At 42.3% G+C, this 21,778-nt stretch overlaps 2 protein-coding genes across 2 annotated transcripts; one reads left to right on the top strand and one right to left on the bottom strand.

Moving 5' to 3' along the window:
* Positions 1 to 7,189: 7,189 nt before the first annotated feature.
* Positions 7,190 to 15,505, bottom strand: LOC119726278 (tumor susceptibility gene 101 protein-like). The gene is made up of 12 exons (XM_038197919.1): positions 15,320 to 15,505; positions 14,727 to 14,806; positions 13,944 to 14,028; positions 13,668 to 13,733; positions 12,952 to 13,115; positions 12,658 to 12,811; positions 11,687 to 11,926; positions 10,982 to 11,094; positions 10,396 to 10,488; positions 9,547 to 9,680; positions 9,181 to 9,283; positions 7,190 to 8,502 (listed from the first exon to the last, which is right to left on the bottom strand). Exons 2-12 carry the CDS (start codon positions 14,790 to 14,792, stop codon positions 8,410 to 8,412), a joined length of 1,311 nt encoding a protein of 436 aa, XP_038053847.1. The 5' UTR covers positions 14,793 to 14,806; positions 15,320 to 15,505; the 3' UTR covers positions 7,190 to 8,409.
* Positions 15,506 to 15,621: 116 nt separating this feature from the next.
* LOC119726280 (BLOC-1-related complex subunit 5-like) lies at positions 15,622 to 20,773 on the top strand. The gene is made up of 4 exons (XM_038197920.1): positions 15,622 to 16,170; positions 17,017 to 17,269; positions 17,493 to 17,592; positions 18,725 to 20,773. The coding sequence occupies exons 1-4, from the start codon at positions 16,056 to 16,058 to the stop codon at positions 18,947 to 18,949; spliced, it is 693 nt and encodes a 230-aa protein (XP_038053848.1). The 5' UTR covers positions 15,622 to 16,055; the 3' UTR covers positions 18,950 to 20,773.
* The last annotated feature ends 1,005 nt before the right edge of the window (positions 20,774 to 21,778 follow it).

Raw genomic sequence — 21,778 nt, forward strand, 5'->3', positions numbered from 1 at the left:
CAGCCGACCGGCGGGCTCGCGGGCAGGCTGGAAAGTTCACAGAGCCCACAGGAGGTTGTAGTCAGAAGAGACCCTCAGGTAGGGCAAGCGACCAAGTAGTGGTCGCAGGCCCCATGGGTGGGGGAAAGGCAAAATATGGTTTGTTCGTGGATGGGACGATACGGGGCACCAAGTGTAGGTTTCTCATCGATACCGGGTCGACCGACACTGTGGTGAGCAGCATAGTGTATCACCAAATTCCACGGGAACAGAGACCAATTTTGGAGACAGGACTGAAGGTGGAGCAAGTTGATGGTAGTCCGTTGGCAGTGGTTGGGGCTGCCTGGGTGGAGGTACAGATAGGGAAGACAGTAGCCACTGCGAAGGTGATCTTTGCCGATGTCCCGTATTCAGGAATTCTGGGGATGAATTTCCTGTTGCCCTTGGGTGCGAGTTTGGATCTGCAATCTCTTCAACTGAGGTTAAATGGTGAGCACATTAAATGCACTAATAGTGCTGGTGAGTCGTTTGTGGGGAGGGTAATTGTCACTAAGACTACGGAGATTCCCTCTGGCCATGAGGCTGTGGTGCCCGGCACCATTTCAAGGTTGTGTGAGGTTGTTGAGGGTCCTGTTCTTGTTGAGCCTGTGGAGGGTGGTGGTGAGTTAGCACAGCGAGGTTTAGTCCTTGCTAGGTCACTGGTTGAGGGTGACTTGGACGTGTTGCCGCTACGGGTGCTTAACCCTTGTAGGGAGAAGCGCGTCGTGCGGCGGGGTACCACCGTAGGGATGGTTTGTCAGGCTGAGGTTGACCGTGGTCATGATATTCCCTGTAGAAGAGGCGAGGTTGCGGGTAACCTCCCTGAACATCTAAGGGACCTGTACAATAGAAGCGTGAGGTTTCTGAGGGATGAGGATCATCATCAGGTGATGAAGTGTCTGTCGGAGTATAATGATGTGTTTTCTCGGGGTGAGCACGATATTGGTCGGACCGAGGTTGTGGAGCATCACATTAACACGGGCGGTGCGGGGCCAATTAAAGAGAGGCCTAGGCGTCACCCGAGTTGTAATCAACAGGAGATCATGAGGCAAGTCCGTGACCTGGAGGAGAGGGGTGTCATCGAGCCGTCGGATAGTCCTTGGGCTGCCAACGTTGTCTTGGTCAAGAAGAAAGATGGTACGAAGCGGTTTTGTGTCGACTATAGGGGCCTTAACGCATGTACCATCAAGGATGCCTACCCTGTTCCCAGGATAGATGAGACGTTGGATGCGTTAGGAGGAGCTCAATGGTTTTCCACACTCGATTTGGCCTCGGGCTATTGGCAGGTTGCCCTTGACAAGGACGCCAGCCAGAAGTCGAGTTTTGTTGTTCGCAACGGCTTGTATAGGTGGAAATGCATGCCTTTCGGCCTTTGCAATGCTCCGGCGACATTTGAAAGACTGATGGAGAAGGTCATGGCTGGTCTCCAGTGGGACATCCTCTTGATTTATCTTGATGATGTGATTGTCTTTGGGAAGACTGTGGAGGAAGAGGTACAGCGTCTCAGGGTTGTGTTCGAGAGACTGCGGGAGGCTGGACTTAAGCTTAAGCCCAGCAAGTGTAGTCTGTTTCAGCGGTCAGTAGGTTACCTTGGCCACACTGTGTCGGCCGAAGGTGTGGCAACTGATCCTGGAAAGGTGTCAGCTGTGGCCGATTGGCCGGTCCCGAAATGTGTCAAGGAAGTAAGGAGTTTTCTAGGACTTGCTTCCTACTACCGGAAGTTCATCCGGGGTTTTGCGGAAGTTGCATCTCCGCTGCATGAGTTGACAGGGAAGTCTAGGGAGTTTCTTTGGACAGCGGCGTGTCAACAGGCCTTTGAGGAGTTGAAGCAAAGACTGCAGGAGGCTCCTGTTCTGGCTTATCCCTTGTCTGTTGGTGACTACATCTTGGATACAGATGCGAGTGGAGTTGGCATAGGGGCGGTCCTGTCCCAAGTCCAACAGGGGGAGGAGAAGGTAGTGGCCTATGCAAGCCGTAAACTGAGCAAGGCTGAGAGAAACTATTGCGTCACGAGGCAAGAGCTGCTGGCTGTAGTGGTTTATCTCAAACACTTCAAGCAATATCTGTATGGTCGAAAGATTACCGTGAGAACGGATCATGCTGCGTTGAGGTGGTTGCTCAACTTCAAGAATCCTGAGGGCCAGCTTGCGAGGTGGCTAGAGGTGGTTTCTGAGTATGACGTGTCAATTCAGCACAGGCCTGGACGGAAACATGCCAACGCTGATGCTCTGTCCCGCAGGCAGTGCAAGCAGTGTGGGCGTAGTGAAGACCCTGGTGAGGTGTCCGAAACTGTTGAGGCCTGTGAGGTTTCTACAGAGTCTGTCTCAGGAGTCTCTGAGGTTGCCGAGTCAGCAGTGAGGGGAATTCTTGCTGAGCCTCATATATCTCAAGCAGTAGTGAGGGAGGCACAGATGGCAGATCCCGATATGAGGTGGTTGATCGAGGCGAAGGAAGGTGCGAGGGGTCGGCCGGACTGGAGTAGTGTCTCACACACTTCCAAGGCCCATAAGACGCTTTGGTCTATGTGGGCTCAAATGGAGGTGCGGCAACAAATGCTGAGCCGAAGGTGGGAATCCAATGATGGTCGGTCAATCCGCTGGCAGTTGTTGTTGCCGGAAAAGCTCCGGAGTAATGTTCTGCAAGCACTTCATGGTGGACGGACGAGTGGTCATCTTGGCATGAGAAAAACATTGGCCAAGGTGAGGTTACGTTACTATTGGCCAAACATGACGGCCGATGTGAGGTCCTTCCTTCGATGTTGTGAATTGTGTCAGAGGCGGAAGTCGCCATCGAAAAGGAGAGTTTCTCCTTTGCAGCAGTACAGAGTGGGTGCTCCCGTTGAGAGGGTAGCTCTGGACCTGCTGGGTCCACTGCCCCAGAGTGACAGTGGAAATGTGTGGATTCTTGTTGTGGGTGACTATTGCTCCAAGTGGATGGAGGCTTATCCACTTCCCGATGCAAGGGCGAAGACAGTGGCATCGAAGTTTGTCACTGAGTTTGTATGCCGTTTTGGAGTCCCGCGGGAGCTTCATTCTGATCAGGGGAGCAATTTTGAGTCTGCAGTTTTTGCAGAGATGTGTAGAGTCCTAGGAATCAAGAAAACGAGGACGACGGCTTACAACCCGAAATCTGACGGGATGGTAGAGCGTTTCAACAAAACGTTGGTTAACATTGTTTCCATGCTGATTGAGCCTAAGAGGAAGCAGAGGGACTGGGACGAGTGTCTACCCTACGCGACCTTTGCTTACCGTTGCAGTCCACAAGAATCCACCGGTGAGTCACCTAACATGATGATGTTGGGACGTGAGGTGACGTTGCCTGTTGATTTGATGGTTGAGTGTCCTGAAGTCGAGGAGGTGGTCGAGACTGATTTTGCTTGGGAGTTGCGACGTAGGTTGCAGGAGGCTCATTGCCGGGCCAGTGAGTGTCTGAAGCAGAGTGCCCGCCGACAGAAGCGAAACTACGACCGCAAGGTTGCTGGGGAAGGCCTGAAAGAGGGCCAGTTTGTTTGGTTGTTTAGCCATTCCAGGAAGAAGGGTGTCACTCCTAAATTACAGCTACGCTGGGAGGGGCCATATTTGGTCGTGAGGAAGTTGTCCGATGTAACTTACAGGGTTCAGTTGAGGAAAGGGAGTAAGCCTCTCGTGGTTCACGCAGATAGGTTGAAGCCCTATTCTGGCGACAACTTGCAGCCGTGGGTGTATCGACCTAATAGAGTGACAGAAAGCTCTGAGGATACCGCACACGAGGTTGCTGAAATTGGGACAGCTGTAAGTGACGCACATGAGGTTGCTGCGGATGACCCTACTGTAAGTGGTGATATGGGGCAAGATGGGATGGAGTCCGCTGCGATGCCTGAGACTCGCCCGAGCAACCAACAGGTTACAAGTAATGGACCTAACGAGGAGGTTGAGGTTTCCAGACGATATCCAAGGAGAGAGCATAAGCTTCCGGTCAGATATCGATAGAATAGAGGGAAGCGCCTGAAGATCGCTCTGGTGGAGGAACGACATTCCAAGGTTGTTCACCTGGACGGACAAGTCGTACAGCGGGAGGAACGGGTCGAATTGCACAATCAGCCTGTTGATGCGGACCTGTTCACTGTGGAGCCAGCCGACTAGACATCCATCCCCCAAGAACAAAAACTGTAATCTTGCCAATCAAACATTCCAATGGTGTAAAATTCCTTAATTCAACTTGTGATCCTTCTAATTAAGAAAAGAGAAAGGAGAATATTTTTCTACCGGTTTTTGAACAAGGTTTAGGCTATTATGTTTTATATAAAGTTTCTATTTTATGCATGTGTATTTTAAATAAGGTTTATGGTGTTATGTGTTTTAAATGTATATTCTATTTAGTGAACCTCGCGGACTATTTTTACTGTATAAGTAAACCTCAAGTGAGGTGTATGTTATTTTGTATAATGGACAAGTAGTCCACACTGTTTCTAATTATGTATTTTTAAGCTGTTTAGGCCGAGGCGGCCTAAGCTTTGCTGGGCCCTGTGTGGCGAAACAGCCGGTGGACTGGTGCGAGTTTACCATGGCTCGCCTGGTTCCCCGACGTCGTGCGTAGGGTATAGCGCGTAGTCAGAGATTTTAGGCAGTCCGTCTGCAGACGCTGTTGAGTGAACTTCGGAACGCAATTATTGCCGATTACTGAGTTAACCTCGTGCATGTTCGCCGCTGTTATCGGAAGGGTGGACATCGCGGCGTGCTGTTGAAGGCGGATGGTGAGACTTTAGAGTAATAATTAGCAAGCTAGACCTTTTGTTGTAAGGGGAAATTAGCCTGGGTGGCTGTGGGTTGAGCTGGTGACTGGAGACCTAAGGTTCGTGTGGTATGTGCAGCAGTATTCCCTGGTCGGGAATTGGGTTGCCTGTCGCCTGTCGACCTTTGTCGCCAGGAGTCACCTCGGGGTTCTAAACCGCGCTCCGTAACCTGAGCCCAGTGATTGCTGTATGCTAGGTTGCATGTGAGGGTTACTCTGGTAAAGTCTTGATCAGTGTGTGCAGTTCATAACTTGTTGCTGTTGATCGCACTGGGTGTGCACAGTGAGGTTCTTGCCACTGTGGGATAATCGTTCTAGATAGTCAACGAGGTTAATTACATAGAGCCTGGTTAGGCTGGTTGTTGTAAGCATTGTATAATAAGAGGTTATTGTTGTGTAAGGCTTACTTATAAGGATAAACCTAGAGCAGCGGGGAACGTTGTTCTGCGAGGTTTATTGGCCACTCATTGAGCTTTAAGCCTGTGTATTGGACCGAATAAAGAGTTGTTTCTTGTTCTCTAAGACACATGTGTAGTGAGGTTTATTGAGGTTCCCTGGTCACCTCTAGGTTGCTTGCCACGTGAACTGGTATTCCTTTAGCGTTGGTATATTTCCAACAAACGGACAGGCCTAGGACTTGAATCCTCCGTTCGTGACGTAGTCCCCCCTTATTTGCGTGTAACCGCTCATGCGCATGTAAGGTCATTAAATATTTTTGTGGGATAGTCAGCTCTTGTTGGTGTGGGTGTAATTCCTTATCCATAGACAAGCGAGCGCGCCACACTATGAACAATATTTATATCGATGATGTATTTATTAATATATATATTACGTTGATGTAAATAGATGATATTTAAAACTCTGATTATTTTCTCTTATTGATTTTCTCATGTTTAGTGGAGGTGCTCATGTTTTGTAAAAAAACCGGAATTATATTTATCAAATTGCATGTGAATTGTCATAAATCGTTTAGTCTGTGGAATAATAATTTCAGCATTATGTAAGTGGATTAAGTTGGATCAAGAAAAAAACCAGTGATTACATTTAAATTATGAGAGATTAATTCAACGCCATTTTGATGTTAACCTTGTTGCAAAGTAGTGTTTCTACAGTAACCGATTTCAGTGTTGATTATGGAATGTTACCACAGCATCAGTTCCATTACGGGTTCACAAAACCAACATCAATACCTTTTAAGAAGTGGGAAATGTAGAGAAATTAGGGCAAGCTTCAGTGAGATGTCTGCGGAGTATCTGCGGCATTCCGCAGAAGAGGATTTGCAAGAGTCTACAAATCACATGCCTCTTTTTTATTGTAATCAATGATTGAATAGTTTATTACAAACACAAGGACAGCCTCACTTTGGAAGTCTGTCAGGTCTGCATACTCTGCCAACTCCACTGAAGAGGCCGTTCGCCATCTTGGGTGACCCATGACAAGGTTTTTTTTCCCAGTGAGGCGCTATCGTTTTATTTTAGTTGTAATCCACCACAGTACTGAACTTGTCTGTATGATGGGGCATGCGTGTAACGTTTGAACACAACCCTTCAGTATGCGTTTTTGGGGATTAAATCCCTTCTCAAAGTGTCTAAATAAATGGATAGAGGCCCTCTTGCTCAAGAAAACAATTTCAAGCAAAAAAGTGTAGAATACACTGTTTTTGGTCAGTACTCGTGCGAAAAAGTTCGAGTTTTTATCTCCCTGGTTTGTGCCTTGCCATCACCCCCCCCCCCAACCACAACAGCAGCATAGGGCTACATGTATATAGCTTAAAAGGATGAGGCCCACCTGTTTTCAGGATTCCAGACTGGACCTAATTACAGGATGATTGATAGCCTTGTGAGTTGGCCTGGTTCTGATCTTTGCCTCAAAAAATGACAGTAATGAGTATTTAAAACTTATTTTAAAACGTCGCACGTTTTACTCAGAGTTTAAGGTGGCAAAGGCAAAACAAAAATAGGAATAACATTTTCGAACCAGCTTTTTCGATTTCACCAACCCTATTCCGAGGAGTGGCCAATATCCAAAGAATGTTGTTTAATAGGGGAAAAATCATCTCAGGATGATATACATTCACATCCCGGTATGATTTTTGGGATCGAAGATGATGCGAGAGTTGCTTCAGTGCACATTGGACAATCAGTGTGTAGCAGGCAGTTCAGTTACTATCAAGATCAGTGGTTGGCTCTGCAGACTGTACAGAAATTTGCATAACAAAGGACAGCAGTCTGTGGTCAATATTAAAGTATTAACCCCGTCCTTACCCCTGTAGATTTGTAGGAAAAAAATACCAAAATTAAAAAAAAGGAAATGTCTGTGGAATCTACCCTTTGTCTTCATTGGTGTTTTAAAGTTAACAGTACATTTATTGTTGAGTAATAAAACCGCTGTATTCACAATCTTTTCTTTATGACTTTACAAGATGTGTGTGAATTCTGAATGTTTTATTCTGCAATGACGACATAAAGTTTCAATAAACTAATGTAAATATAGGATTAATATGAAAACTTTTAAAATAAGAAAACAGTTCATACAAACTGAAATCTGATTTACAAATAATGCATATTTTAACTCACAGGTCAAACATAAGCCACCTTTTCACTATAGCAGACCTTATACAGTTCTTGGTTAAAATGTAAACCACTTCCTAACCCATAAGCAAAAGTTTTTAAGACAAATTCCCAAAATGTTGGTGTGTACCCACAAAGTAACAAAACCTCAATTAGAGTTTTTAGTTTTTCCAATTTTCAAGTTAATTAGTTGGCAGATACTAAATATTTTCCGAGACAATTTGTTTCCCTTCTGGAAGGTTGGCGGGGGAGTAAAGTTTCTACCTTTATGCCTCTGGATCCAAAAGATTTGATGAGAAAAACCTAATCCTTTTTGCATTTTATGCATGCTAAAATGCACAGTACAATTAATATATATTTCTTTCTTGCTCATAAAAGAGAGATGTAATATATACAATATTTACACAAAACCAATAGCATTTACAAAAACTGTTTTATAATTTGTGACATCTCCAAGACCATCTTAAAGGTGTAAATATTTACACAAAAATTTCCAGAAATTAACTGACCCCAAATAATCTGCATTCTTTTAGACATTACAAATGCAAAATAGAGTTGGAAATCTTACATTAATTAATGCAAAAAAAGATACCCCTTTAAATATTCACTTTTAAACAAAAAAAAGCAACCAAACTTTATCTACAAGAGTTTGCAAAATGGAGTTCTGACTCAACTCAAAACTGGATGACATGAATCTACTAAATGTGTAAAGAGCGCCCTCAAGTGGTCATAATTTGCACACGGTAAGTCTTAGCTTTGCTTGTACTGGTCACCGGTGATTGCTTATTCGTTTCACAAAATGTTTTGAAGGAAACACAATGCATTCTGGGTAATCCACCACCATAAAATTGTAACAAAATGAAATTAGCAATTACCAGCATATGGATAGGGTAGTGGGTACCAGTATAGCCTGAATCCAGCATTTCAGTTGTGGCTTTGGCTATTGCCATTAACACACCACAACCACTAGCCATAGTCATAGACATAATTACCTAATTCAGCCATGGACTTTCAAGCACATGCCTATGATACCATGATTACTTGTGTCCCCTCACATGACTAAGTCCCTCAGTCCAGCCGTCTGCCTCACTTTCTGAATGTGGGCACGGAGGAGAAACTGCTTACGGGAGAGTTCTCGGACATGCTGCAAAAATTAGAGAGGTAAGGTTCTTAGGAACATTTGCAAAACAGTGCTTCATTGAGCAGTTGCCTGGAAGAGAGCACTTTTCATAGTAGCTGTAATACATTGTATTACATTGTATTACATTGTGTTTACTTACTGAAGAATCTATAATACCATTGTGTGCTCAGGCAGATTTGGGCGCTACAGTGACTAATGGGTTAATACTGTTCAGTAATGAATTCTCTGTCCTTTTTTATATTATAGTAAAACACGGGTACCCGGGTACGGGTACACGTAAAGGAAACTCAATCCCAACATTCAAATCATGGATTTTGTTTTCATTTGGAAAATTGCCCATAAATCACATTCAAAACCTTTCTGTTTCATTGTCTGAGAAGTTACTTAGTAATATGTCAAGTTGGTTACGGGTACCCGATCCCATAATCTGGAACTTGGTCCTGACTCTAAACTGTCCAGTACTTGGGTACCCGGTTCCGATGCACACCCCTATTTTTTTAACTCCCTATCAATCAGACAAATTAGTAGGAACAGAATTAAGCTAGATTTAAATGGATTCCAATGCATTTTTTTGTCCAAGGTCGTAATTCAATTATAATCAAACAATTTCCAGCCATGTATTGTGTTCCAATGGCAAGCGCCCTCTATTGTCAGAGGTCAAAGTTTAATGCTTAGTCTCACCTTCAAGAAGGCTTCAAGTTCTATGGTGTTCTTCCTCAGTGCCTCCATGAGGTAGTAATAGGTGTCTTCAATTGTCATCTCCTCAGCAAAAAGGTTCAGCAATCTGAAGTAGGGAAAAAAGCCACAGCTGAATTCAAGTCAAATTTTCTAAAACCTCAATTTGATAATGGACATATTCCCTCAGTCTGGTGGCATGATTGATAATAGCATATGCAGGAATAATGACGTGGTACCAGACATGTCTTCTTGACCATTGAAGAAATGCTGTTGAATGTTCAACTGAATCTTTATCTAAGGCAATTGTCTTGAACATGGTGACACAGACCCACACAGACGAGGTGGGGAGAGGGTGGGGCATGCACGTACTGTTTGTATAGTGGAGTTGTCGGCACTATTGCCTCGTCTATATCCATCTGTGCCTGACCGTCCATTTTACTCAGAGCTGATCGGATTTCTTCGTCCTTTTGTTGTAACAGTTGAATGTTTTTTTCCAGATCAACCTGTCAAAGAAAAATTTAAACTCTTGGTCATTCCGTGCCAAATTGGCAATGAGTGACACAAGTTTTGATAAGTTATTGAAACATAACTGTACGTTTTGAATGCATAACAAATTGATTTTCTGCCAGTATGAGGTAAAATTAAAAATACCTTAAAAGATTAGAAGGTATACAAATTAACCCTTTCTTTTCCCAGATCCTTCAAAATCCATCGGGAGACTTTAGAGGATTTTGTAGGATTGAAGAAGGTAGAACACAGCCAATGTTACTTTACATGGGGCTCAATTCACCTTGAAACCTGTAGGGACAAGGAGTGTGCCATTGGGTTCCTGCACAGTCAAAGATTTTGTAGGGTTGAGGAAGGTAGAGTCCAATCACTATTACATTACATGAGGCTTGATGCCCATTTAAAGTTACAGTACTTCAGAATTTGCCATTGGGTTCCTGATAGTTGATAACTGTTAAAGATTGAGCAACTTTCATTGCAAAAAAAGCTAAGTGAGTTACGATTGATGAGCAGTGGGGCACTTTGAAAAATATTTACTATTTTTCAAAAACGAAAGCAACCTCGGGCTATTTTATCTTGATAACTCATTTTATAGGAAATTTTCAACAAATGGATGACTACTCTTATCTCGACCACCATGCCTGCTCGATTTGAAATCAATTTAATTCAATTTCAAGCACATTAATGTGATGAACGTAATGCCATTTTCACCTGTTCTGCTTCCAGTTTGCCGATCATATCTTCCAGTTGTTGCTGTCCTGACTTCAACTTGTCTTTTGTGTTTGTCATTGAGTCCATTTCAGCCTGCGAAATTGAGCAAAAAATGCTTCCAGTTCTCACTATCGTTTGCAATACATAAAATTGTGGAAACTGCAAAGATTGTTCACTGTTGCTCAAAACTTTGGCAATGTTTAAACCTTAAAAATATGCACATATTTTATTCACAACTGACGTCAAGATCTTACATACTTAAGTTGCAATAAAGTCATTACAAGTCATGGCTCATCACAAGTCATGACAAGTCATGACGAGTCGTGACAAGTCGTGACAAGTCATGACAAGTCATGACGAGTCATGATAAGTCGTGACAAGTCGTGACAAGTCATGACAAGTCATGGCTAGTCATGACAAGTCATGACAAGTCATGACAAGTCATGACAAGTCATGACAAGTCATGGCAAGTCATGGCAAGTCATGGCAAGTCATGGCAAGTCATAGCAAGTCATGGCAAGTCATCGCAAGCCATGGCAAGCCCATGGCAAGCCAATCGCAAGTCATCGCAAGTCATCACAAGTACCTGAATTCCATCATACGTGTCCTTCAGTCTGCGTTTGAGTTTGTCCTCCACGGCTGACCTGATGGACGCTTTTATCTCATCGTCTGATAGTTCATTGCTTTTGGTGCCTGAACCTAGTTGAAAAAAGATGAACAATTTGGATAACTGTCTCGACTCTCTTGGGTCTTCTTGTTCTAAATTTTTTTTAATTTGCTGATCTACATCTCTGGAAATTTAACCTAGTTGAAAAAGGCTATAGTCAGTATTGCAGATGTACACTTTCATGTACATGTACGTGGTTGTTAAGTGAATAAATAAAAGTGTCAGAATTTTAGATATTTTGCTGTCGTAATTTTTCTTTTCTTTGGTTAGTCATTGTTGTTTCAGTACATTACAGTGAGCCAATGAGCAAAGTCTTGCCACAAATGTGCCTTATGTTTCTGGATCCAACAGAGTCCAACTTGGCGTTCGAATGTTTTCAGTTGCCGGCTGAATCCAACATATTGCAATCAGGAGGGTATATGATTCATTTTCAAGAAAATTAACCAAAAGGGGATTTCAAATGGTTTTCATTCATTTATGAGTAGAAAGTTGCACAAAATATGTTCCCAAGTAAGATTCATGTCATGGTCCCTTTAAGCCATTTAAGGCATACCAACCCACCCACAAAATATCCTGTATCAATACTGGTATGAAAATCTACGAGAGTTATGGGTTTTTACTTACCTACTGGTAAATCAGTAGTAGCCGGGTTAGGGTTAGGGTAAGACGGCTGGCTTGTGACTTGCCCGGCAGGGGGCTGAGTGGGTGGGTAAGGGTACGATGGGGGCTGGGAGCTGGGGTAACTGGTATTTGGGTAACTGGCGGGGTACTGACTGGAGGGTTGGAAAGAGGTGGATGAGGGGTAGCCAGGGTTGTAATTGGGCTGGGTGCTGGGTGGCATCGGCATTGGCATGTTGTAACCGCCTAATTGTAAAAAGGAACAAAACAGTAATCCTTTTTGGCGTTTGCACTGAATTCAGGTTCTAAATGATAGACAAATTATTTTATTCTGGGCTTCACTCCCAAACTTGACATTATGGTAAGAAAACCAGATCTTTTGTAACCATTTACCATATTTATATGAACAAGTAGTGAATGTTCTCTGTGAAAGTCTGACAGTTAGCAAGCGAATTTGACACTGCAGTCCTCTATTTACTTGTACAGCTACAGAATTGGAGGGCTGCAACTCTACAGAATTCTACGTAACTCTAGAAACCCCAACGAATTCAACAGAATTCTATGAAACCTTACAGAAGTCTGTGGGAATTCTACAGAATTCTACACATTTTAAGGAATACAGAATTCCATGGAAATCTACAGATCTCTTCGGAAATCTGGAGCATTCTACAGAATTCTACAGGATTCTATACTATAACATACTATTCTACAGAACCCTATATAAGTCTACAGACTCCAACAAATATTTACAGAATCCTTAAGAATCATACAGAATCCCACAGAATTCAATATAATCCACAAGTTTCACAGAATTCCACAGCATTTTAGAGAATTGTACATTGTAATTTATATTTCTACAGAATCCTACAGAAGTCTACAGACTTCAACATTATCCTACAGAATCCAACAGAACCCTTCAATATCCTACAGAATTGTAGAAACACTTTTAGCTGCCAAAACAAGTTTTTTTGTAATACCTGATGGGTAAGGTGATTGACTTGGGGGCTGTCCCCCAGGCTGATAGCCCGGTCTAGGAGGAGGGTTGGATTGCGAAGCCCGGCTAAATACAGGGGAGAATTCCCCAAAGACCGCCGACATGACTTGGATCAAACCGAGCAGATCTGACGAAGGCTAAAGAGAAAACAAGAGACAATGAAATTTACAAACACAGTCTAACCTGAATTGTATCCATATGCTGGCCCATCTCCCAGATACAAAATTCAAACAAAAGTCCAGATACAAAACTTCAAACAAAAGTCCAGAGAACTCACGTATTTCCAGTCGTGGAGGTAAGGCAGATATATCTTGCCGTTGGAGTCGACGTATTTGGATGGCTTGATGAGCATATCTTTTGTGGGTTTGACGAAGCAGAGAGGTGGATTGTAGGGATGCGTCTCCATCACCCAGATACAGATAGGAATGTTGTAACTCATGCCTGCCAGCAAAACAGTAATCAGTCAACTTAATGCAAGTTATCAGAAAATTGTTTTTAAGAAAAATATTTCCAGAGTTGTTAAAAACGAACTTACAGTTTGTAATATCTTTCTACTTTTTTCAGTAATAAAATGACAAGTCCCACAAAAATGCATAAATGTTATTAAAGTGCGTAAATTTTATATCATTAACCTTTTTGTAATATAATAAAAACTGGACTGGTTTCATTAAAATATTATTGTAACAGAAACCTAGATTATTTGATTTTCCCTTGTATTTTTGTGCTCTAAACTTGAAATCACTGCTTATCACTCCTTAGGCACTTTTGCTACGAACCTTCCTGAATCCTACAACATCATCCACTGTGCAGGAACCCAATGGCACACTCTTTATACCTACCAAGTTTCAAGGGGCATCAGCCCCATTCAAGGTAATAGTGCCTAGGCTCTACCTCCCTCAATCCTACAAAATCCTACAAAAGTTGAAAGTGGATTTTGATGGATCCAATAGGTTACAGATGATTGTTTTAATGTTTCATAGACTGACAACCTACCTTTGTAGTAGACTGGGATCGTTCCATCAACACACAGCAGAGTTTTCCTTGATCCGTCGTTGAAAGCTAAATATTTAAAAACAATCCAAACTTAATTACTGATGCAGTTTTGGCTGCACATGAAACAATGTTTTCTTGAGGAGAATCTTACTCATCAGTTTTGGAAAGTTCAGAACTAATAGGAAATTTTAATGACTGTAGTGTGGGAGGAAAAAAATGCCATCGTGATTTTAACATTATTTATTTGCCTCCTTTTGTTTTGGATCAGATACTTACTGTATGTGTCCATTTTCGGCCGGACGTCCTTGAAATTTGAAAAGACCTGTAAGACATCTCGCTCCGTTTCAGCTGGCTTCTGGTACTGTACATGTACATGTAGCAATTTGAACAGACAAAATCCAAATCAGCACATGTATCCATGTAGATACATAATTAAAATATTACTGTGGGTTATTGTAATTGGCCTGAATCCTGTGAAGTCCACCACTCTAAAGGAAATTGGCACACTCTTTGTACCTACCAAGTTTAAGGGTGCATTAAGCCCCCATGTGTTGGGCTCTGACCTCTACCATCCTCAATCCTACAAAATCCCAAGTCCAAAACCCTGTTGGAATTTTGAAGGATCATGGTATTAGTACTTCTTCCAATTAGGGCAAGTAAAACAATACATAGTTTCTTGTCCAGGAGATGGGCCATTTTTCCCCCTGAAGATGGCGGATGGGTTCCTCCATTTTCTCGACACTTTTGCTGATAAAAAATTGCGTCACCCTTTGTACATAGCTACAATTTTGTTGGAAACAAATAAAAAAGACAATTTATTAACCAAATTTGAAAAATATACTGCAACTGTACATGTATGAATAAAAAAAATTAAAAACCAGGAAGCAGACGGGGAACTGGTTTATGTTTTAACTTGGGCTTAGTTCATGACAGTAAGTGACAAAGCCTTTTTGAACTTCAATCGGAACTTGCAATCTAGACATTTCCTGCAGATATGAATATGAGTAGGCCTAATTCTAAAAATCATGAGAAGTCCACATATTTTGAGACTGAACTTACAGCGGGACTTGCTGTTGGTAGATACTGTTTAATATACATAGCGTGGGATCCTGCACCGCTGGCCATGATTCCGTGATTATCTGACAAATAGAGAACAATTATGAAATCACTGCCACGTACAACATCCAAATACGTTTCCAGGCCTACACATGCCTAGAAGTTAGAACTAGAACTCCATTGATGAAGTTGAATGAAGGTGTAATTTTAGAATGCATGATTATGAAAACTGGTGATGATAAAATCAACAATTCGTAAACAATCAATTTAAAATCTGACATTGATTGACATGATCAGATTAACAACCCCAACCTTTACTGATCATTTAAAATTGTCATAATTATGATTATGAAAATGATTTGAGCAACACTCTCCTGCCATATGCCGACCCCCTTCAACCCTCCCCCCCCCCCCCAATCGAAAAAGAAATTTACAGTATTAAATCGGTAATATGAAAAAAATACAAGGGCGCATTACAAAATTTACGTGTACATAAAAATATATAATAGTCGGGTGCCCTGCTTCAAATGTGTGCAATTCTTATGCAAGCGGTATGGGTAGGAGCACGACAAAAATGTGATTGGAAAAATACGAACCTTCCGTGTGCTCTTGAAAATTAAGGCAGGCGACTAATCGCAGCACGTTCACAGAATCAAAGTATTCCCGATGAAATCTACAAACAAACGATTTTTCTGCTGCTCATATTGTAAAGAAATCAAGGATAAACTTCCACTATTTTTCAAACTGAATCGGTAGGCGATCGTTGATTGTGCGTCAAGTTAATCATGACTGTGAGTCATCTACGTATTTGTCCTGTACATATGCACAGTTCGAAGGAAACAAATCACAACCTTGTACGGGCGGGAACATAATTATACGCAATCTCCTTGTGCGTAGTCGGAATGAACGAGGTTGAAAATTATATACCCAGTCATTGGAAACCTACTTACGTTCAGGCAATAAATTGTTCATCTGGTTGGAAGTTGGAAGCCTTTTCGTTCATTGTCGTTCGCCTGTTTCTGTGGTAAATTTATCCAAATTTCTGTCAGCTTGGGTAGATTTTGAACATGTTGTTGTAAAGGATTTTGTGTCGATATACTTTCTCTCGAAAACAGGCGGGATTTTCTTTAAAGGAAGAAATATGCTCCCAGTTTGAGTAAAATTGCGAATGAATTTTTTTGGAGTGTCAAAAAAATAGACTTGCTCTGCTAGTCCATGCATTATAATATTTTTTCAAGTTGCTTCATGCGTGTTGTGAGTTCATGCTGATATTGATAATGAGAAATGTGAGAAACTGCACTCTTGTGTGACTCAGAAGCTTTGCATTTGACAATGGGTGCTAGTCAGAGTGGTGGAACATCTGCCGATGCTTCGTCGTCGGGGCAACCAAATTCAAGCGACGATATACCCTACACATCATACTCAGTTGACAGGCAGGGAATGAGAGGCAAGTACAACTGCTCAGTGTTGCAATTGTTAGCTATTGACATGATTGAGGTTTAGCCTATTGTATATTGTTTGTCCCTGAGCAAGTGTGTTTACCACGATTGTTTGTAAATTTCATAACTGCCACTGGTTTTAACAATGTTTAATGAGGTTGACCTATGTTTACGAATAAGAATAAAGCATTTAAACATCAAATTCTGCATTCCAAGTTTTACTGTCCTGGAACTACAGTATAAGGCCAAGTAAAAAAATACCAATTTCTCGTCCCGCTGGCTTCTTTTTTCCCGCCAGCCTCCTTGAAATATGTTGAAACATATTGTCTTTATTTGTTTCCAACAAAATTGTAGCTACATGTATGTCACTTTGTCAGGTGTACGGACACAATTTTGTATCAGCAAAAGAGTTTAGAAAATAGAAGTGTAATCAAGCCACCATTTTAAAAATCCACCAGGGAGGGGGAGTGCTGCCTCCTTCATTTAAAAAGAAGAAGCTTATACGAGTAGTTCTTAATTGTTTTTACTCGGCCTCATCTTTGAAGTTTACTATGAGTGAATATTTCATTCTTTAATGGAAAGGTCCTCAAAATCAGTATCAAGTATCGGTCTGCAAAATGACGTCTTACTTCAAAAGTGGAGTTTTTCACATGACCCCGGCTAATTAGTACCTGAATGTATCCTTCTTATTTTAATATGTATTATATGTATGTACATGTTGATGCAAATTGTAGCCTATATTTCACTGAAAGATTGTGCCATTCATTTGCCGCACACTTCAAAATGTAGGAAAATTCTGAAAGGTTTCATGAAAATCAGCTCACAACGTTGGATTTTGTTCCCTCTTTTTTTAGATTATGCACGGATCAGCGATAGAACCAACTCCCCGGCGAAATCATCACCAAAACTGAAAGCCCACAATTCCACAGGAAGTCCCGCCCACAACATCATTGTGGTTGCCGAGGGAAATGCCCCCAGCGAAGATGCCCGCCTGGCATCCGAGCTTCAGAAGATGAGGGATATCCCAACGTTCACGCCTCTCATCCGCAGCACTCCCTCTTTATCTAGCTTAGAAGAGGCAAGCGCCATGGACAAACTTGATCACAGGTATTGAAGGGAGGGGAGAAAGCTGGGGGAGGGGACAGCTAATCAGTGGGGGGGGGAGTTCATTACAAGTTTGGTAACAGCTTTTCTAGACTTGCGTAGATTCATTTGCTTTATATTTCATTAAAGGGGCCACAAGTTGAAATCATTCTTTAATTTCCTTTGTGTACTCTTTAGTCAGTAATTTAGAATTTGAAGTTAACTGCACATTTTTGTTTTGTTACAGGCAACTCCTCCTGGTGTGCTTGAGGTACCAGCAGCATCTGAAGCAGTGCAGTGAAGCCGTGTCCTTTGACCAGAACGTCATAGCCAATAGAATTAAAGAGGCAAGTCATTGATTGTAACATTGATTGGTTGGGTTTTTTATTGGAAGCAGTCTGTGTGTACAAATTACATGTCAACCCCCCCCCCCCCCCTTAATTGTGAAAACTTTATGTGTCTGTGGGATTTTGCATAGTAGGTTTGTTGCCTGAAAGGCTAGCTGCATGGCTGTATTGCTGGCTAAGCGGCTGACTCCCTGCCAGGCTAGTTGGCTGGCTAGCTAGCTAATAGACTGGAAGACTAGCTTTTTGCCAGACAGCCTCACAGGCTAGTTGAATGGCTGGCTGGCTGGCTTTTTGCCTGGCAAGCTGGCTGCATGGCAGGCTTGTTGCCTAGTAGACTAGGTCTCTGGCTGGCAGGCTAATTACTGCCTTACTCGTGACTGACTGTTGGAGGGCTGGCTTGGTGCCTAGCAGCTAGCTGCCTGGTTGGTTGGTTGGTATGCTGGCTTTGGTTGGCTGATTCGCTGGTTTCTTGCATGCGGGCTTAGCTTTTATCTTAGCAAGCTGGCTGCCTAGCCTCCTGGCTGGCTTGCTGGCTGGCTGGATGGATGTACTATTGCTTGGTTGTCTAGATATCTGGCTGGCTGCCTGTCAGTTCTATTAGACTTGCTGGTTAGATGACTATCTTGCTGCCTGGCTCCCCGGCTGGCTGGCTGGCTAGCTGGCTGGCATGCTGACAGCATTGATAGCCAGAGTCTTGAGGTCGCACTTGCAGAAGTCTTTAAAGCACATCTGGGGTGTTCCAATCAGCCTCTTTCCTGTTCCCAGTTGTCCATAGAGAACGATGCGGCCTTTCTAAATGACCAGGCCAGTGGAGACGCCTCTGCTTGAGTACGGTGTACATGGAGGTGGTCCCTGCCCTCTCACACTCCGTGTTGTTGTGTATTTTATCCCTCCATGAGATGCCCAAAATGAGCCTCAGGCATGCTGTAGTTGGCATCCACAGACTCTGAGACAGTTTATCCTTGCGATTTTTAACCTGCTGGATCATGCTGCACAGAGCAGGTTTGTCATTTTGACAAGCAAAGGTATGCCACCAAAGGCATCTTGTCTGTGTTAAGATGGTCTGAATCATGTGTCCTCTGAAAGGAATATTTCTTACAACTTGTACATTTTTTGATGGTTCTCTTTCTAGGTGGATGCCGAAGTCATCGCCATGACTAATCTCCTCTCAGAGCGGCAGCGCAAGTACTCTAAGGTAGCAGAGAGGATCCAGAAGATCAACGAAATGTCCTTCACCTTGCAGAAAGTCACCAAGAATGTCAATCAACTGATACCACTGATGGAGCGACTCAACAATGTGCTGCCAGAGGAGGAGAGACTTGAACCTTTCACTATGCGCAAGGAGGTTAAGAGTTAACGTGAGTTAGACTTGAATCCTGTAAAAGGAAGCCAAGAGTTAACCTATGAAAGAGAGACTTGAACCTTTCACCATGTGCAAGGAAGCCAAGAGCTAACCTAAGGAAGAGAGACTCGAACCTTTCACCATGCGCAAGGAAGCCAAGAGTTTACCTGAGGTATAGTCTCAAACCTTTCACCTTGCGCAAGGAGGTTAAGAGGTAACCTGAGTGAGATGTGAACCTTTCACCATCCACAAGGAAGCCAAGAGTTAACCTCAAGTTCAATCTTGGAACTGGTCACTATGGCATCTGATTTTCAAGTACCTCCTCGTGATCAATAGTCACAAAGAGAAAGTTTGGGGAGACCAATCGCCAGATGCAAAGCACGTACATGGTGCCATATGTGTGTGAACAAGTGTGTGCAAATGGTTTGTCCCTCCCACTGGAGGTCTAACGAATGGTCATGAAGCGCCATCTAGTGTTTGTGTACAGAGTCTTTTGATGATGTGTCGATTTGTGATATAATTGTGCTATGTATTAATTATTGCAAGTGGAAAAGTCTACAGTCATACCGCGCAACCCCACGGCCCTTCTTTCAGCTGTACATTGTGATATGCCAGGCAATTGATAACTTTATGATCATGTGTGTTGGCTGCTCTCCCAGAGTTACATGTGTAGCTAGACTGGTCTTACTATTGTTGTCTAGAGTGCAATCAATCAGTGGTCATTTTGGCTAAAACTTAGTTCTTGATAAGACCTGTCTTATGTTGTACACTTGCTGTGAAAATGCTGAATTGATGGGTAATACGTACCTTCAGACATCTATTTTTAGCTTGAAACAGAAGAAACCAATTTGTGAATTATAGATCCAATGACGTTCCAGAAGTGGCAAGAAAAGTGAGAGTGCTATCTGTTAAGCAGCTATCTGGCCTTAATACTGTTGCCATCAAGAGAAAAAGCTACTTTTCAGGTTCATGTTAAAATGCACGAGCCAGGAAAGTACGTTTTACATCAACAGAAGTCCTGGCAAACCAAACTTTAGTCTTGACTGGTTTGAAACTCATCATCTGAATATTCAGGTCTGGAGTTACATGGTCAAATTTGTTAGCCTATCAGAGAGTACTTTTCTAGATGGCACAGCACCGGTAGGTCATTTCTGCGTCAGGTCTTGTACGGAACAATCTGATTGGTCAAAATGATGTTCGACCATATTTGGATGTATTCATGTATAATTGATAATTGATGTGTAAAGGTTCACCAGGGCACCGCCGTGCGACATACACAAGTAAGACTACGCTGGCTAGTCATGATGTAAAAACCTATATTCAGATTCGGATTATTTTTTCATGATACGGCCATTTGAAGCACTTGTGAGTTAGGATCTCTTGTGAGCGATCTTCAAGTTGGTGTCATGGGGTCATGATGTGGGGAGGGGGTGTTGTTTTGATCCAGTAGGGGGATGTCAGCCACAAAAGTGATGTATTTGACTCGGATCGATATGCTACAGTTTTGTTCCCAAGACTTCCATTTAGAACTCATTCTCATTGGAGGAGAAAACCAGTCTACACTGCTAGGACTGAATTATTGTCAGGCTCCACAAAATAACAAATTATATTCCATTACTAAACATGGGCCAGTTTTTTCCAGTCAATGTCTCATTAAAAATGGAATAACTTCTCTAGTGCTAGATAAATAGCATCTGGAAAGATTTAAATTTTTCGTGGTGAAACTCTTCAGTCGCACTGACAGTACATCTTTAGTTAAAGGTATTTTTTTTTAAATTAAGACAGAAAATGTAATTTAACACCATATTAAACAAAGGTAAAAACTGCCGGTTTACAGTTGTCAACTCGTTCAAAATGAGTACTGTTTGGAAATGTTTACAAACAGATTTGACGTTTCTTTCCCATGATGAATTGAGGATAACCATAGCTCCATGGGATGACGAAGATACCGGGTGTTTTTGTTTTAAACTCGGGCTTAGCACTTCGTTCCGTACATGGCGCACATAATACCGACACTGCGCAATAGTCGTAGCCTTGTTGCCATTTTGTGATTGGACGATGAACGACGTTCATTTGATGGTGTCTTCATATCTCCAGTGCAAGTAGCTGCAAGCGCGGTTTCATGTATAGCGCTGCCTACGCACCCGGGATCCGCACTCAGTATACAATACTTTCAGAATCATTTTAGTGACGGTCTGTTTTAATGAACATCAATTTCAAAAGGAAATAGATTTCAAATTTTCCAAATGATTACATCTTGAGATCGTTTAGACACACCCCCATAAATGCATGAAAGTGAATACGGAATTGGAGTCGCATCATCCTTTTTAGATATGAGGGAGGTATTTTTTAAAAAACTTTTTAACCATTTAAAAAAATTAAAACAATGATTGCAGAGAAAAGCAGGGATCGATTTAATACGCATAATATGTACATAAAATTAATAAATTACATTCGTAAAAAAATTTTTTTTAAAGAAAGCATGAATATAGATGAATAACATAAGTTTTTTTTAAAGAGAGAAGTAGTTCTTCCCATGGAGGATTCTTCCATTCCCAAAGTTTATGCACACAATTATTGTCCAACGAATCATTGCAGATAGCTTGCAATGTGCATTTAAATATTTTGTGAAATGATTTTTCTTTTCCCCCTTTAGGTATCATTATGTGAACGAAATGTGTCACAGAAAAACCTGCAAAATCTGGTCTTGTACGATGAACATGTATGGTATGCGGCGCCCGTACGTGCACATGGTACCGTACGTCGTACATGTGTACATGTACTTCAACGTCGTTAATTGTCCAATCACAAAATGGCAACAAGGCTACGACTATTGCGCAGTCC

Source organism: Patiria miniata, unplaced genomic scaffold (genome assembly GCF_015706575.1).
Source record: "Patiria miniata isolate m_02_andy unplaced genomic scaffold, ASM1570657v1 HiC_scaffold_2, whole genome shotgun sequence".
NCBI classification, from domain to species: domain Eukaryota; kingdom Metazoa; phylum Echinodermata; class Asteroidea; order Valvatida; family Asterinidae; genus Patiria; species Patiria miniata.

Bases quoted from the DNA above. Each gene is read 5' to 3' on its own strand.
- LOC119726278 (XM_038197919.1), bottom strand. From the start codon at position 14,792: ATGGCCAGCGGTGCAGGATCCCACGCTATGTATATTAAACAGTATCTA. The intron at 13,734-13,943 runs GTAAGTATCTGA...TTAAATATTTAG, and splicing joins GCCGAAAATGGACACATACA to CTTTCAACGACGGATCAAGG. The intron at 8,503-9,180 runs GTGAGACTAAGC...TAATTTTTGCAG, and splicing joins AACTTGAAGCCTTCTTGAAG to CATGTCCGAGAACTCTCCCG.
- LOC119726280 (XM_038197920.1), top strand. From the start codon at position 16,056: ATGGGTGCTAGTCAGAGTGGTGGAACATCTGCCGATGCTTCGTCGTCG. The intron at 16,171-17,016 runs GCAAGTACAACT...CTCTTTTTTTAG, and splicing joins TGACAGGCAGGGAATGAGAG to ATTATGCACGGATCAGCGAT. The intron at 17,270-17,492 runs GTATTGAAGGGA...GTTTTGTTACAG, and splicing joins ATGGACAAACTTGATCACAG to GCAACTCCTCCTGGTGTGCT.